The 12,303-nt window shown below is 42.0% G+C and overlaps 1 protein-coding gene across 1 annotated transcript in view; it reads right to left on the bottom strand.

The window, feature by feature from the left end:
• LOC123741814 (tripartite motif-containing protein 16) overlaps nt 1–5,423 on the bottom strand; it is a 12,105-nt gene extending 6,682 nt beyond the window's left edge. The window contains exons 1-2 of the mRNA XM_082971126.1: nt 4,757–5,423; nt 4,228–4,323 (exon numbers count right to left, since the gene is read on the bottom strand). Coding sequence (XP_082827252.1) covers nt 4,228–4,323; nt 4,757–5,353 — 693 coding nt within the window. The 5' untranslated portion in view covers nt 5,354–5,423. The remainder of the gene's footprint in view (nt 1–4,227; nt 4,324–4,756) is intronic.
• Between the last annotated feature and the right edge of the window lie 6,880 nt (nt 5,424–12,303).

Below are 12,303 nucleotides of genomic sequence, written 5' to 3'. Positions count from 1 at the left end.
TACCTGGTTAAATAAAGGACTTGTTCTCAACTAGCTTACCTGGTTAAATAAAGGACTTGTTCTCAACTGGCCCACCTGGTTAAATAAAGGACTTGTTATCAACTGGCCTACCTGGTTAAATAAAGGACTTGTTCTCAACTAGTCTACCTGGTTAAATAAAGGTTTCATTAAAAAGTCTGGCAATAACTTAACTTTTCATTATTTAGACAGACTCCTCTAAATAATAAATATAATAAAATAACAAAAAAAAACAGTTAAATGCTAAGTACTATACATAGGTTTTATTTAAAAAATAACAATAGAACCTATTTAGTACTATAATGGTATTTACTAACATAATATTATTACTATAATAGTTTCTAAAGGGGTTCTAGGCTACCCTACCCTAGAATTAGGGTTCAGGATAAAACAGGTTATACGTAGGGTTAGAGTTTCTGTACAGCACTTTGTGACATCTGCTGATGTAAAAAGGTCTTCATAAATACATGAGATTGATTGTTAGGTTCAGGGTATTTAAAGAGATAAACTGTATGGGTTTATATCTCTCTTGCTCCTCCCTGTGGTCTTCTGTGGGGAACTACATACCTCATTCACCACACTTGATAGGCTCATAATCTGAGGTAGCAACTGAGTCAGAGCTACAAATCAATGATCTCCACCAATCCATTAGGTTTACAACTCAGTGAACCTGCGCAGCATTCTCTCTATTTGATGTCTACGAACCAACAGATTTCAACGATTATCATATTACCAGTTACCATTATTAGTAGCTGTAACCTAGTTAATAATCAGTTACCTGAGGTAAACCTACAAGGATAGTTAATAATAAGTTACCTGAGGTAAACCTACAAGGTTAACGCGGGCTGGAAGAGAATTACTTCAAAACCACAGCAAACAGCTGGGACATATAGTAATATTATATATATATAATATTATATCACTGGGCTCCTCTGTGCTAACAAACCCTGTGTACCACCCCTCCCCTGTTTAACCTTGAATTTCGTTCAGAAAAACACTTCCACATTTAGCAAAACGAACCAACTCTTTACGGATCTGTTCGGTGGTAATAAACGGAGGCAGATTAGACACCACTACTCTTGTCGAAATCAGCACCAACACAACCCCTCACATAAATCATACTGGTAACTAGCCGGGTAACAAGACTCACCTTTTACATTACCACAACCACCGCCTTGTTCATTCTGGATACAGAGTGTATATGTTCCTCTCCCACCTGTTCACCGACCAGGATCAATAATTCCTCCACACCATTCTCCACAACGCACCTGAAGAGACAGCGTTTCTTCTCCACTCGGTTGAGGACATCAAACTACCCTACTCCCTCCTCAACTCTAACCGATAAACAGCGGAAACCGATAAACAAACCCTCCCACCATGACAAAATACATTTGGAAAATAGGCAAAAGAATAGCTGCACTCTTCACGAACGACAAAACCTCACGTTACCAACTTCTTCTTCTTCTATGGTATAATGGCGGTCCTCAAACCAACGTTAAAGGAGCGTGGCGCCTCCTACTGTGCTGGAGTGTGTTCAATCACGGTTTACACCATTTCTAAATCCTCCTACCTAACTCAGTACTTCTGAGAAAATAAAAAAGATCCCTACAAACTTCTAATAGACCCTCCCCCATCCCCCAAATCTAAATGTCCTAAACACAATCGAGGAAACACCACCTCTTCCTTCCTAATCTGACCTTTGAACCTTGGTCCACCGACCTTTCTTTGGAGGGCATATAAATGCCGTCCCTTGTGCTCAGAGTCCCATCTCTTCTGCCACACATCTATCAAAATGTCTCTGATCTCACATTTGTCCTCACCTCTACCCAGTGGAACATTAATATACATTATATCTTGTTTTAAAGTTATTTTAGCTAACTAGTCTACAATTTCATTCCATTCCACACCTGAATGTGCTGGGACCCAGCAGAATCTCACTACTAGACCCATTCTCTCAATTCTCCGTAATAACATTAATACCTCCAATAGTAGGTCACTCCTAATAGATTTACCAGATGATAAACTATTCAATACAGACAGAGAATCTGAGGATACTATAATTCTAACAGGCTGTACGTCCTCCACCCACTGGAGGACAACTATTATCACCAACAGTTCAACTGAGTACACTGACAGTTCATCTGTTAGTCTTCTACATATCTGCACATCACATTCAGGAAGGTAAACACCTGCTCCTGTGGGCCCACTATCTGGGCCCTTGGATCCATCTGTGAAAAGAGGTAAAAAAAAGCATAACAACTTCTACCAATGTAATTGTCAACCAGTTTCCCTTTATCACTGACTTCTGACCCAATCTTTCCTTTTGTCTACCAAGGTTAGATCAACAACAGGATCTGGGAGTAACCATGGAGGAACATCCCCTATCACCACAGAAAGGGCCAACCTCCAACTCCCTGAAACTACTCTCATCAGCAAGCTTTCCAACTGTCCAACCAAAACCACTGCCTTGTCTACTAGTATATTCCCAACAGTCATCTAGAACAGTAGCAGTGGGATGCTCAACCTCACAGCCTTTCAACCCAATAAGCTAATGACAATATATTACGTCGTATATCCAAAGGCATCTCACCTGCCTCAACTGGACTATAATATAAATCCATGATATTATGGGATACAAAATGGGAAAAGGGGAAATTATGATAATACTAAAAAACACCCTTCTAACTAACCCTACACTCATTAAAACCCACTACCCCATTCCACTACTTTGACCCTATCTGCTCCTGCACCAGGCCAACTAACCCTACACTCATTAAAACCCACTACCCCATTCCACTACTTTGACCCTATCTGCTCCTGCACCAGGCCAACTAACCCTACACTCATTAAAACCCCACTACCCCATTCCACTACTTTGACCCTATCTGCTCCTGCACCAGGCCAACTAACCCTACACTCATTAAAAACCCACTACCCCATTCCACTACTTTGACCCTATCTGCTCCTGCACCAGGCCAACTAACCCTACACTCATTAAAACCCACTACCCCATTCCACTACTTTGACCCTATCTGCTCCTGCACCAGGCCAACTAACCCTACACTCATTAAAACCCACTACCCCATTCCACTACTTTGACCCTATCTGCTCCTGCACCAGGCCAACTAACCCTCCACTCATTAAAACCCACTACCCCATTCCACTACTTTGACCCTATCTGCTCCTGCACCAGGCCAACTAACCCTCCACTCATTAAAACCCACTACCCCATTCCACTACTTTGACCCTATCTGCTCCTGCACCAGGCCAACTAACCCTACACTCATTAAAACCCACTACCCCATTCCACTACTTTGACCCTATCTGCTCCTGCACCAGGCCAACTAACCCTCCACTCATTAAAACCCACTACCCCATTCCACTACTTTGACCCTATCTGCTCCTGCACCAGGCCAACTAACCCTACACTCATTAAAACCCACTACCCCATTCCACTACTTTGACCCTATCTGCTCCTGCACCAGGTCAACTAACCCTACACTCATTAAAACCCACTACCCCATTCCACTACTTTGACCCTATCTGCTCCTGCACCAGGCCAACTAACCCTACACTCATTAAAACCCACTACCCCATTCCACTACTTTGACCCTATCTGCTCCTGCACCAGGTCAACTAACCCTACACTCATTAAAACCCACTACCCCATTCCACTACTTTGACCCTATCTGCTCCTGCACCAGGTCAACTAACCCTACACTCATTAAAACCCACTACCCCATTCCACTACTTTGACCCTATCTGCTCCTGCACCAGGCCAACGACCTGGGAGGACGGGACACCACCACTCAACACACCCTGGAACTCTTCTGAAGTCAAATCTAGTATGACCAAATACTTCTCTGCAGCTGCCACCAAAACATTTTTTTTTCTGTGATTTACATTCCATTTCTGCGGTACAGTTGATAACCATTTGCTATGAACACTATGAAGCCAACCTTACTGAAGCATATATCACTGGTTGGCCCATCCCTCTGTGCTGTCACAGATCTACTACTCACAGGGATCCTCTCAGGATCCCTCAGCCTTGACCCATCCTCCTCTACTTTCTTCACTGCCTCAGCAGTGACAACCTGTTCCCAACAGTGGGGTCAGTGGGATTGGATAGGGGCCCCTCTACCTCTCTCTCTCTCTCTGACTGGAGGAGACAGGTGAAATGGTGTGTCTCCTCTGGTCAACAATACTCACCTTGAAAGACTCCACAGCCTGTTGGAGCTCCTTCAGCTCCTTCTCTCTCTCCTGGAATCTCTGCTGGACCTTCTGCTGACTCATCCCCAGCTGCCTCTGTGGAGAATCACTCTTCAATGAGCTATCAAGCTTTATTAGTCCAGTAGATCAATAGTATAGTAATGTGACATAGGGTCCATAGAGAGGAAGATCTAAACAAATGGATGGTCCATTTACTAAATGCTATTTATTTGTTGCTATGTGAATGATTATAGTTTTTATGGTAGGACTACATGTATCAACAGGTTGAGACTGAACTTTGGACTCATAAAAGGGCATTCAGAATGATAATAGTGTTTGACATTATAAAATGGTGATACATCTGGAGAATCTGGGTTGACATATCTATATACTCAAGGTTTGTGTTCATATTTGTTCTGCTGAGGATTCATTTCATTTCAATGATCTCATATTCAAACAGCCTTAGTTCCTACTGTATCTTTAATTCTTTGTTTATCAGACAGTCACCAACAAGTTGTTCTGGTCTTACCTGTTTCTCAGTCCTCTCTGCTGCAGCTGACACTGTATCATGGCCTTTATGTTCATCCATTGTACACATCAGACAGATACACTGCTGATCGGTACGACAGTAAACCTCCAGCAGTTTGTCATGATGAGAGCAGATCTTCTCCTGTAGTTGTGCGGTGGCTTTGACCAGCTTGTGCTTCTTCAAAGCAGGAAATTCGTAGTGAGATTGGAGGTGAGTCTCACAGTAAGAGGCCAGACACACCAGACAGGACATGAGGGCTTTCTGCTTTCTGGTCCCAGTGCAGACATCACACGCCACATCTCTAGGTCCAGCATAGCACAGAGCAGGAGGGGGAGCAGCCTGGAGTCCTGTCTTCTTCAGTTTCTCCACCAGCTCAGCCAACATGTTATTTTTACTCAGCGTCGGCCTCGGACTGAAGGTCTGTCTGCACTGAGGACAGCTATAGACCCCTTTCAGAACATCCTGATCCCAGCAGCCCTCAATACAGCTCCTACAGTAACTGTGCCCACAGGGGATGGTGACTGGTTCCTTCAGTAGATCCAGACAGACAGAACAACAGAACTGGTCCTGGTCCAGCAGAACTCCCTGTTGAGCCATTTGGACGGTTGTTCACTCTCACACAGACAGACGACACAGAGACTCAGATCAGTTTCGTTTCCTCAGAAGAGAGTTTGTGGGAGGGGGAGGGACTTCCTGGTTCTGCCAGAGGGGTGGGGTTAGAGGGAGGGAGGAAGAGAGAGAGGAACTGCATGCAACAGCAAGAGGGAGACAAATAGTCTTGTTCCTTGGTTTCAGCACTTAACATGGAATAAATGAAATAATGAATCTTAAAATGTGAGTTATTAGAATATAAAGGGTAACAGTTTCTATGAAGTACATATTCTAATTATTTTAATGACCTTTATAATGCCTTATAATACACTTATGTGTTCTAATAAGCAATAAGGCCTGAGGAGGTGTGGTATATGTAAGGATTGCGGACCTGGTGGCAGTGAAGTCAGACGCAGGAGAGCAGAGATAGGTAATAGCCGGAGCAGTTTAATACAAAACGAACCTACATGGGTACAAAACCCGATGCGCACCAGTAACAGAGTACAAGCACTTACAAACAAACAATTCCACACAAGGACATGGGGGGAACAGAGGGTTAAATACACAACAATTCATGATGGAAATGGAAACCAGATGTGTAAGAAAACAAGACAAAATGAAAAAGTGGATCGACGATGGCTAGAAGACCGGTGACGCCGACCGCCGAACAAGGAGAGGAAATGACTTCGGTGGAAGTGGTGACAGTATATGGCTAATATACAGTACCACGGCTAAGTGCTGTTTTTAGGCACGACGCAAAGCGGATTGAGAATTATGTAACACTTTCAAAAATACAATCAAATAAAAATGTTATTGGTCACATACACATATTTAGTAGATGTTATTGTGGGTGTAGTGAAATGCTTGTGTTCCTGGTTCCAACAGTGCAGTAGTATCTAACAATACACCCTAATGTAAATGTCACAGGTGTCGTAGGGTTTAGACCAAGACGCAGTGGGAAAATGTACACTCATCTTCTTTTATTAAAGGACAAAGAACAGGCCGGTAAGGAACAAAGCTATACACAGCAACAATCTGCCACAAAACCCCCATGACAAACAACCTCCTAATTATAGGACCTTCAATCAGAGGCAACGATAACCAGCTGCCTCCAATTGAAGGTCCAACCCCAATTAACTAAACATAGAACTACAATAGACAAGACAGAACATAGAAATACACTAACATAGAACATAGACTAACAAACCCCGGACCACATAAACCAAACACCCCTCTACCTAAATACATAGCCCGAACCACATAAACCAAACACCCCTCTACCTAAATACATAGCCCGAACCACAGGATGCCTATTTAAAAACCCTTTTTCAACATTTCAAGATAGCAGTTAGTTCAGTTTGATCTTATTAAAGACAGCTGTATAATTTTTTTATTCATTTTGACATATTGTTTGGGACCACTTTTTTTGCTCTGTTTGAAGGCTGTCAGCTTCTTCTCAGGAAGAGAATCACTTAGCCTTTCGACTAATTTTCAAATGATTGGATGCCTATTTTAAAACACTTTCTCTACATTTCAAGATAGCAGTTAGTTAATTTTGAGCATATCAAAGACAGCTGCAACTTTATTTTATTAATTTTCACAATTGTTTTTTTTTTTACCCAAAATTATTCAAAGTCCACAGTCTCTGTCATTGAACTATGTTGAGCCGTGTGCCTGGTTACCCTGAACAGGTTACCAGGTGTGTTTTTTTGAATATAGTTCTTAATGGCTTCAGTGGTGTGCTGGGGTCCATTGCTTGCTAAGGGGGAACCTCCCACCCGGGTTCAGCCAACAGGGGGCGCACCCAACCCCTCTAGTAAAACTGAATGTCTCTCTCTCTCTCTCAGGCTATGAAAAAAGCCCCACCTCCTCTCGCTCAGCCATTCTAACAGTGGAAGCCAGGATCTGTGAGAAACTATGATAATAAACTGTGAACAATAATGAAGCCATGTTTGTCTGTGTGAGTGAGGATTTATTATTTAATTGTGTGATAACTTTAATTCTGTGATAACTTTATGTAATACATCCTCTGTTTCCTAACTGAATAAACATTTTAAGATAGCAGTTGGTTCAGTCTGATCATCTCATGTACTGTTGGAACTTTATTTTAATCCTTTTTCACAATTTTAATTTTAATTTTTTTTATGACAAATTCCAGAGCCTCTGTATACATTTTTACACATTTTTTCCCCCACTCTCTACTTTGTACAATGACAGAGAAGTCGTTTTTTCTGACAAGTTCTCTCATTGATCTCAGGTTCAGCCACCAGGGGGCACCCACCCTCCATGAAAACTTTCATAGGCTCTCTTTCACTCAGTAATCATGTAACAAGTCGACAGGCTCCCAGAGGCAGGGCAATCAAAGGCTCCAACTCACTGAAGTGCCCATCAGCCCAGTCATTGTTATTATTCATACTGTTTGGAAACAGGTTCTATTCAGAACCTCTCAGACTAGAAAATATAAATCATATTTACTATACTGTTTTAAATTGTTTGCATCTGTGATAACTTTATGTAATATATCCTCTCTCTCTCTCAGGATATGAAAAAAGGCCGACCACCTCTCGCCCAGCCATTCTAACAGTGGAAGCCAGGATCTGTGAGAAACTATGATAATAAACTATATAGATCACAGTGGTGTGGAGACCAGCCAACACAACTATATAGATCACAGTGGTGTGGAGACCAGCCAACACCACTATATAGATCACAGTGGTGTGGAGACCAGCCAACACAACTATATAGATCACAGCGGTGTGGAGACCAGCCAACACCACTATATAGATCACAGTGGTGTGGAGACCAGCCAACACAACTATATAGATCACAGTGGTGTGGAGACCAGCCAACACCACTATATAGATCACAGTGGTGTGGAGACCAGCCAACACCACTATATAGATCACAGTGGTATGGAGACCAGCCAACACCACTATATAGATCACAGTGGTGTGGAGACCAGCCAACACCACTATATAGATCACAGTGGTGTGGAGACCAGCCAACACAACTATATAGATCACAGTGGTGTGGAGACCAGCCAACACCACTATATAGATCACAGTGGTGTGGAGACCAGCCAACACCACTATATAGATCACAGTGGTATGGAGACCAGCCAACACCACTATATAGATCACAGTGGTGTGGAGACCAGCCAACACCACTATATAGATCACAGTGGTGTGGAGACCAGCCAACACAACTATATAGATCACAGTGGTGTGGAGACCAGCCAACACCACTATATAGATCACAGTGGTGTGGAGACCAGCCAACACCACTATATAGATCACAGTGGTGTGGAGACCAGCCAACACCACTATATAGATCACAGTGGTGTGGAGACCAGCCAACACCACTATATAGATCACAGTGGTGTGGAGACCAGCCAACACCACTATATAGATCACAGTGGTGTGGAGAGAAGAAAGTAAGACAGTGACAGAAACCTATTTCAACATGACGGAGAGTAAGACAGGAGTCCCTGACCTTATCTTCTCTCAAGAAGATGTCTGGTAGGCAGGGCTGGGCGATATGGACCAAAAGTCATATCCTGATATATTTAGGCTGAATATCGATATAAGATATATATCCTGATATTTTTTCCGCAAAGTGAGAGCAAATGTTCAGTCAAAGTCAAAGCCAGATATGACATGTCTCAAGTAGTTTTATTGAAAGCGGCTATTTCAGTGAACAGTTGAAAAATCAAATGAATAAATAATAAACAGGGCTCTTCACCTGGTTCAGATTAAATGTTCAGCTGTTCAAATAACAACAACATGTAAACATAAACACTGTAGAACAACAGGACGACCTTTTTTTAAATCAAAGCTCCATAAGGTGCACATTTAAATAAATACAAATATCTTAAACAAAAATAGCCTATAAAATAAAATAGGCCTATCTTTTTCTGAAATAAATATTATATATATTTATGAGAAAAGTCAACTTTTTTTTTGTTTGACAACTTTTAAATGGCTTATTAAAATCAAATTACAGATTTCTTCTCCTTTCTAACAATTCCACAGATGCAAATAACGAACATTACAAAATAATAAAATATGACAAACCCTAGTAAGGGCAGCAATTATATATAAATAAAGAACAAAATAAAGTGCTCAGTTTGAGAAAATGTTTTTTAAACATCAGCCTGAGATTACCATTTGATTTTTGTTAACTCCATTTCTTATCTGAACAGCCTCAACCAGTTGCACAACTAACAGACTATCAACTCAATAAACATTTTCCCCCTCTTTTTTTTACTTTGATAAACAGTAATGCTGTCTTGAGGTAGACATTAGAAGACAAGCGTGTCCTCCTTCGTTTAAAGATTTTGTGCGAGAAACACCAGCCTGTCAACGGCATCCGGCTTCAGAGATGCTCTGTGGCAGGTCACGATATTGCCACTGCTGCTGAAAACCCTTTCGGAGGGTGAACTGGTAGCTGGTACCAAGAGATAGTTTTTTTGCCAGGTGGCTTAGAGCTGGAAAGACAACTTCATGATCCTTCCACCACTTGAGGGGATCAGTGTCACTCTCCACACTTGCTGACTGCAAGTAACTTGACAGTTCATTTTCAATAGCCTCCCTCTTGGTTGGTGGCGCAGTGGTGGTGGCTGTGCGCTGCTTGAAGAAGCTTGCCAGTGTCTTAGCTTTTGGTGCCACTGCTGCTTCTCCATCTGCAGGCTCAGGCACAGTTGGCACACGTAGGTAAGGCGGTTGACAGCTGCTCTGATCAGCCAGTAGCGTCTCCACCTCCAAGACAGCTCTGTGCTTCAATGCATCAACTTTTTCACTTACGATATAGGTGGCCCTGAAGCGTGGATCCACAAATGAAGCCATCTCCAATAGGTCAGTAGTGGCTGGGTCAGAATACTTGCGGTTGAGGTACTCAACAATGCCGGTCTTGATCGATTTGCAAAGCTCGCCATCACCCTCTTCACATGCCAGGAGACTGTCGTTAAAAAGGTGCAGCACAGGTTTTACATATGATAGAGTGACGTACTCCTCACCTGACAAAGCATCGGTAAAGTCCTGGAGAGGTTTCAGGACCTTTTGGACTGCTTCTAGGACCTCTAAGTCCTGCCAGGTAGGGACAAGGTGCCTGGTCTTTTTGTCATTAGACAGGACTTTGGCCAGTGCTCCTTCCTGCTCCAGGACTCTCTCTATCATCTGCTGCCTTGATCCCCAGCGTGTGGCAGACTCGGTTATGAGTTGGTGACTTGGCAGACCCAGCTGAATCTGGACTTCAGCAAGATGTCTCCTTTTCTTCCAGCTGTACCAAAAACAGCTTACAATTCTCTTGCACAGAGAAATGGCCCGGGTGACGCGCTTGTCATTCATGCCATGTCCTGTCAGAATCATAAAAAAACTATTAAACAAATGTGCTTATGCCAGAAATTTGACTCTGTTTTCACTTTAACACACTCATACAACTAAGTGCTTTCCAAAATCAAGCTTTAGAAATATTCTACATTCATATTTTCTTGTTTCATAGTTTATTTTTTTTTAAATCAACGCCAGTGCTAATCATAAATATCAAATATTATATTCATTTATTTTCTGAATTTGAATCCTGTAAGTGATTTTTATGTATTATTATTTGTGTATAATTTATAAATGATGACTATACTGTATGTACATTTACTGATGTTTCGTTCTTGTTGTTGTTCTTAGTATTTATGCTTAGTATTTAATGCTACTTCATATTTCTACTCCACTAAAAACTCCACAATGTTTAGGCCTACCTACGTGTCAACATTAGTTTCTAGTTACTTTGCAGTTGGCTCTTCAATCCAGAGAAAAAACTATAGTCTATCATAATAACTAAATATGTTACCTTGATGATATCAACAGGCTAACCAGCATTTTAAAGTCATAATTACCTCACCTTTACCAGCTGTAACATTAAAGTGGTAAACACATCAATGCATCACTAATTCTTATCCAATAACCTAATAAATATGGTTCTGAAATCTACCATCCTGTATTGTAAATGATTTTACTTTTAGCACTTTATGTTTTGTGTTTTATTAATCTACTTAATCAATTTTTGGCCAAGACAGCAGCATAAAACAAAACAAGTTGCAGACAGACACAAAGGAAAATAATAAAAAACTAATATTTTAATATGTTTTTTTCTTTAAAGTAAAATATGTGAATACTCCTTAATAAAACACTGCACTCCCCAATAGCCAAGTGTAGTCTGACCGAAGCACTGCATCCTCATCGTTCAGCTCCACCGCTCTGACCACGTCGCTCCCGTTGGCGGTTGTTATAGCAACCGGATGCTTTTCTTGGAGTTTCCCAGCTTGCGTCCTGCGAGGCCTCAGCTATATGCTCACCGGTGTGATCCTGGGGGGAAATAACTTGTTTTGGAGACACGACGCTGTTTTCATCTCCCCCAGTCGTTGAATGAAGTGAACATGTCACGCTTCATGTAAAGGCTCACATTGTCCTGCTCGACCCACATATCGCTGGTCAACGCCAAAATGGGTCCCGTTAGCGAGCCGGTCAGCAAGGCTCTGCCTGACTTCAGTGGACATTTGTGGCAGTGCTTCTCGTGTAAAGTAGTTGGGAAGCTCATATCTCGGGTCCATAGTTTTCAGTAGCTTTTTTGAATCCGACTTGTTCCACAGTTGCAACAGGGACCATATCTTTAGCAATGTGATAGGACACCGCTGTAGTTATAGTACACCACTTGCCAATTTTCTTTTCATAAAGGCACACTGCGGGAAAATGAAGTTTGCAGTGAGCTTTGTTTCGGGGCTTTTTCGGGTTGTCGACGGCTTGCGGCTGGGGCTTCTGCAGCGCGCAGTTTCACACACTCTTCGTATTGCAGTTTGTGCCACTGTTTTAGGTGGTGAAAAAGATTGGTAGTGCTTCCACCCCTGGCTGTAACTTTTTTTATGGCACTGCCTACATATAACGTGATTTTGTTGCTCATCTGATACT

Source organism: Salmo salar, unplaced genomic scaffold (assembly GCF_965601325.2).
Source record: "Salmo salar unplaced genomic scaffold, fSalSal1 ptg000177l, whole genome shotgun sequence".
Taxonomy (NCBI): Eukaryota; Metazoa; Chordata; class Actinopteri; order Salmoniformes; family Salmonidae; genus Salmo; species Salmo salar.
This window is presented reverse-complemented; position numbering and strand designations above follow the sequence as displayed.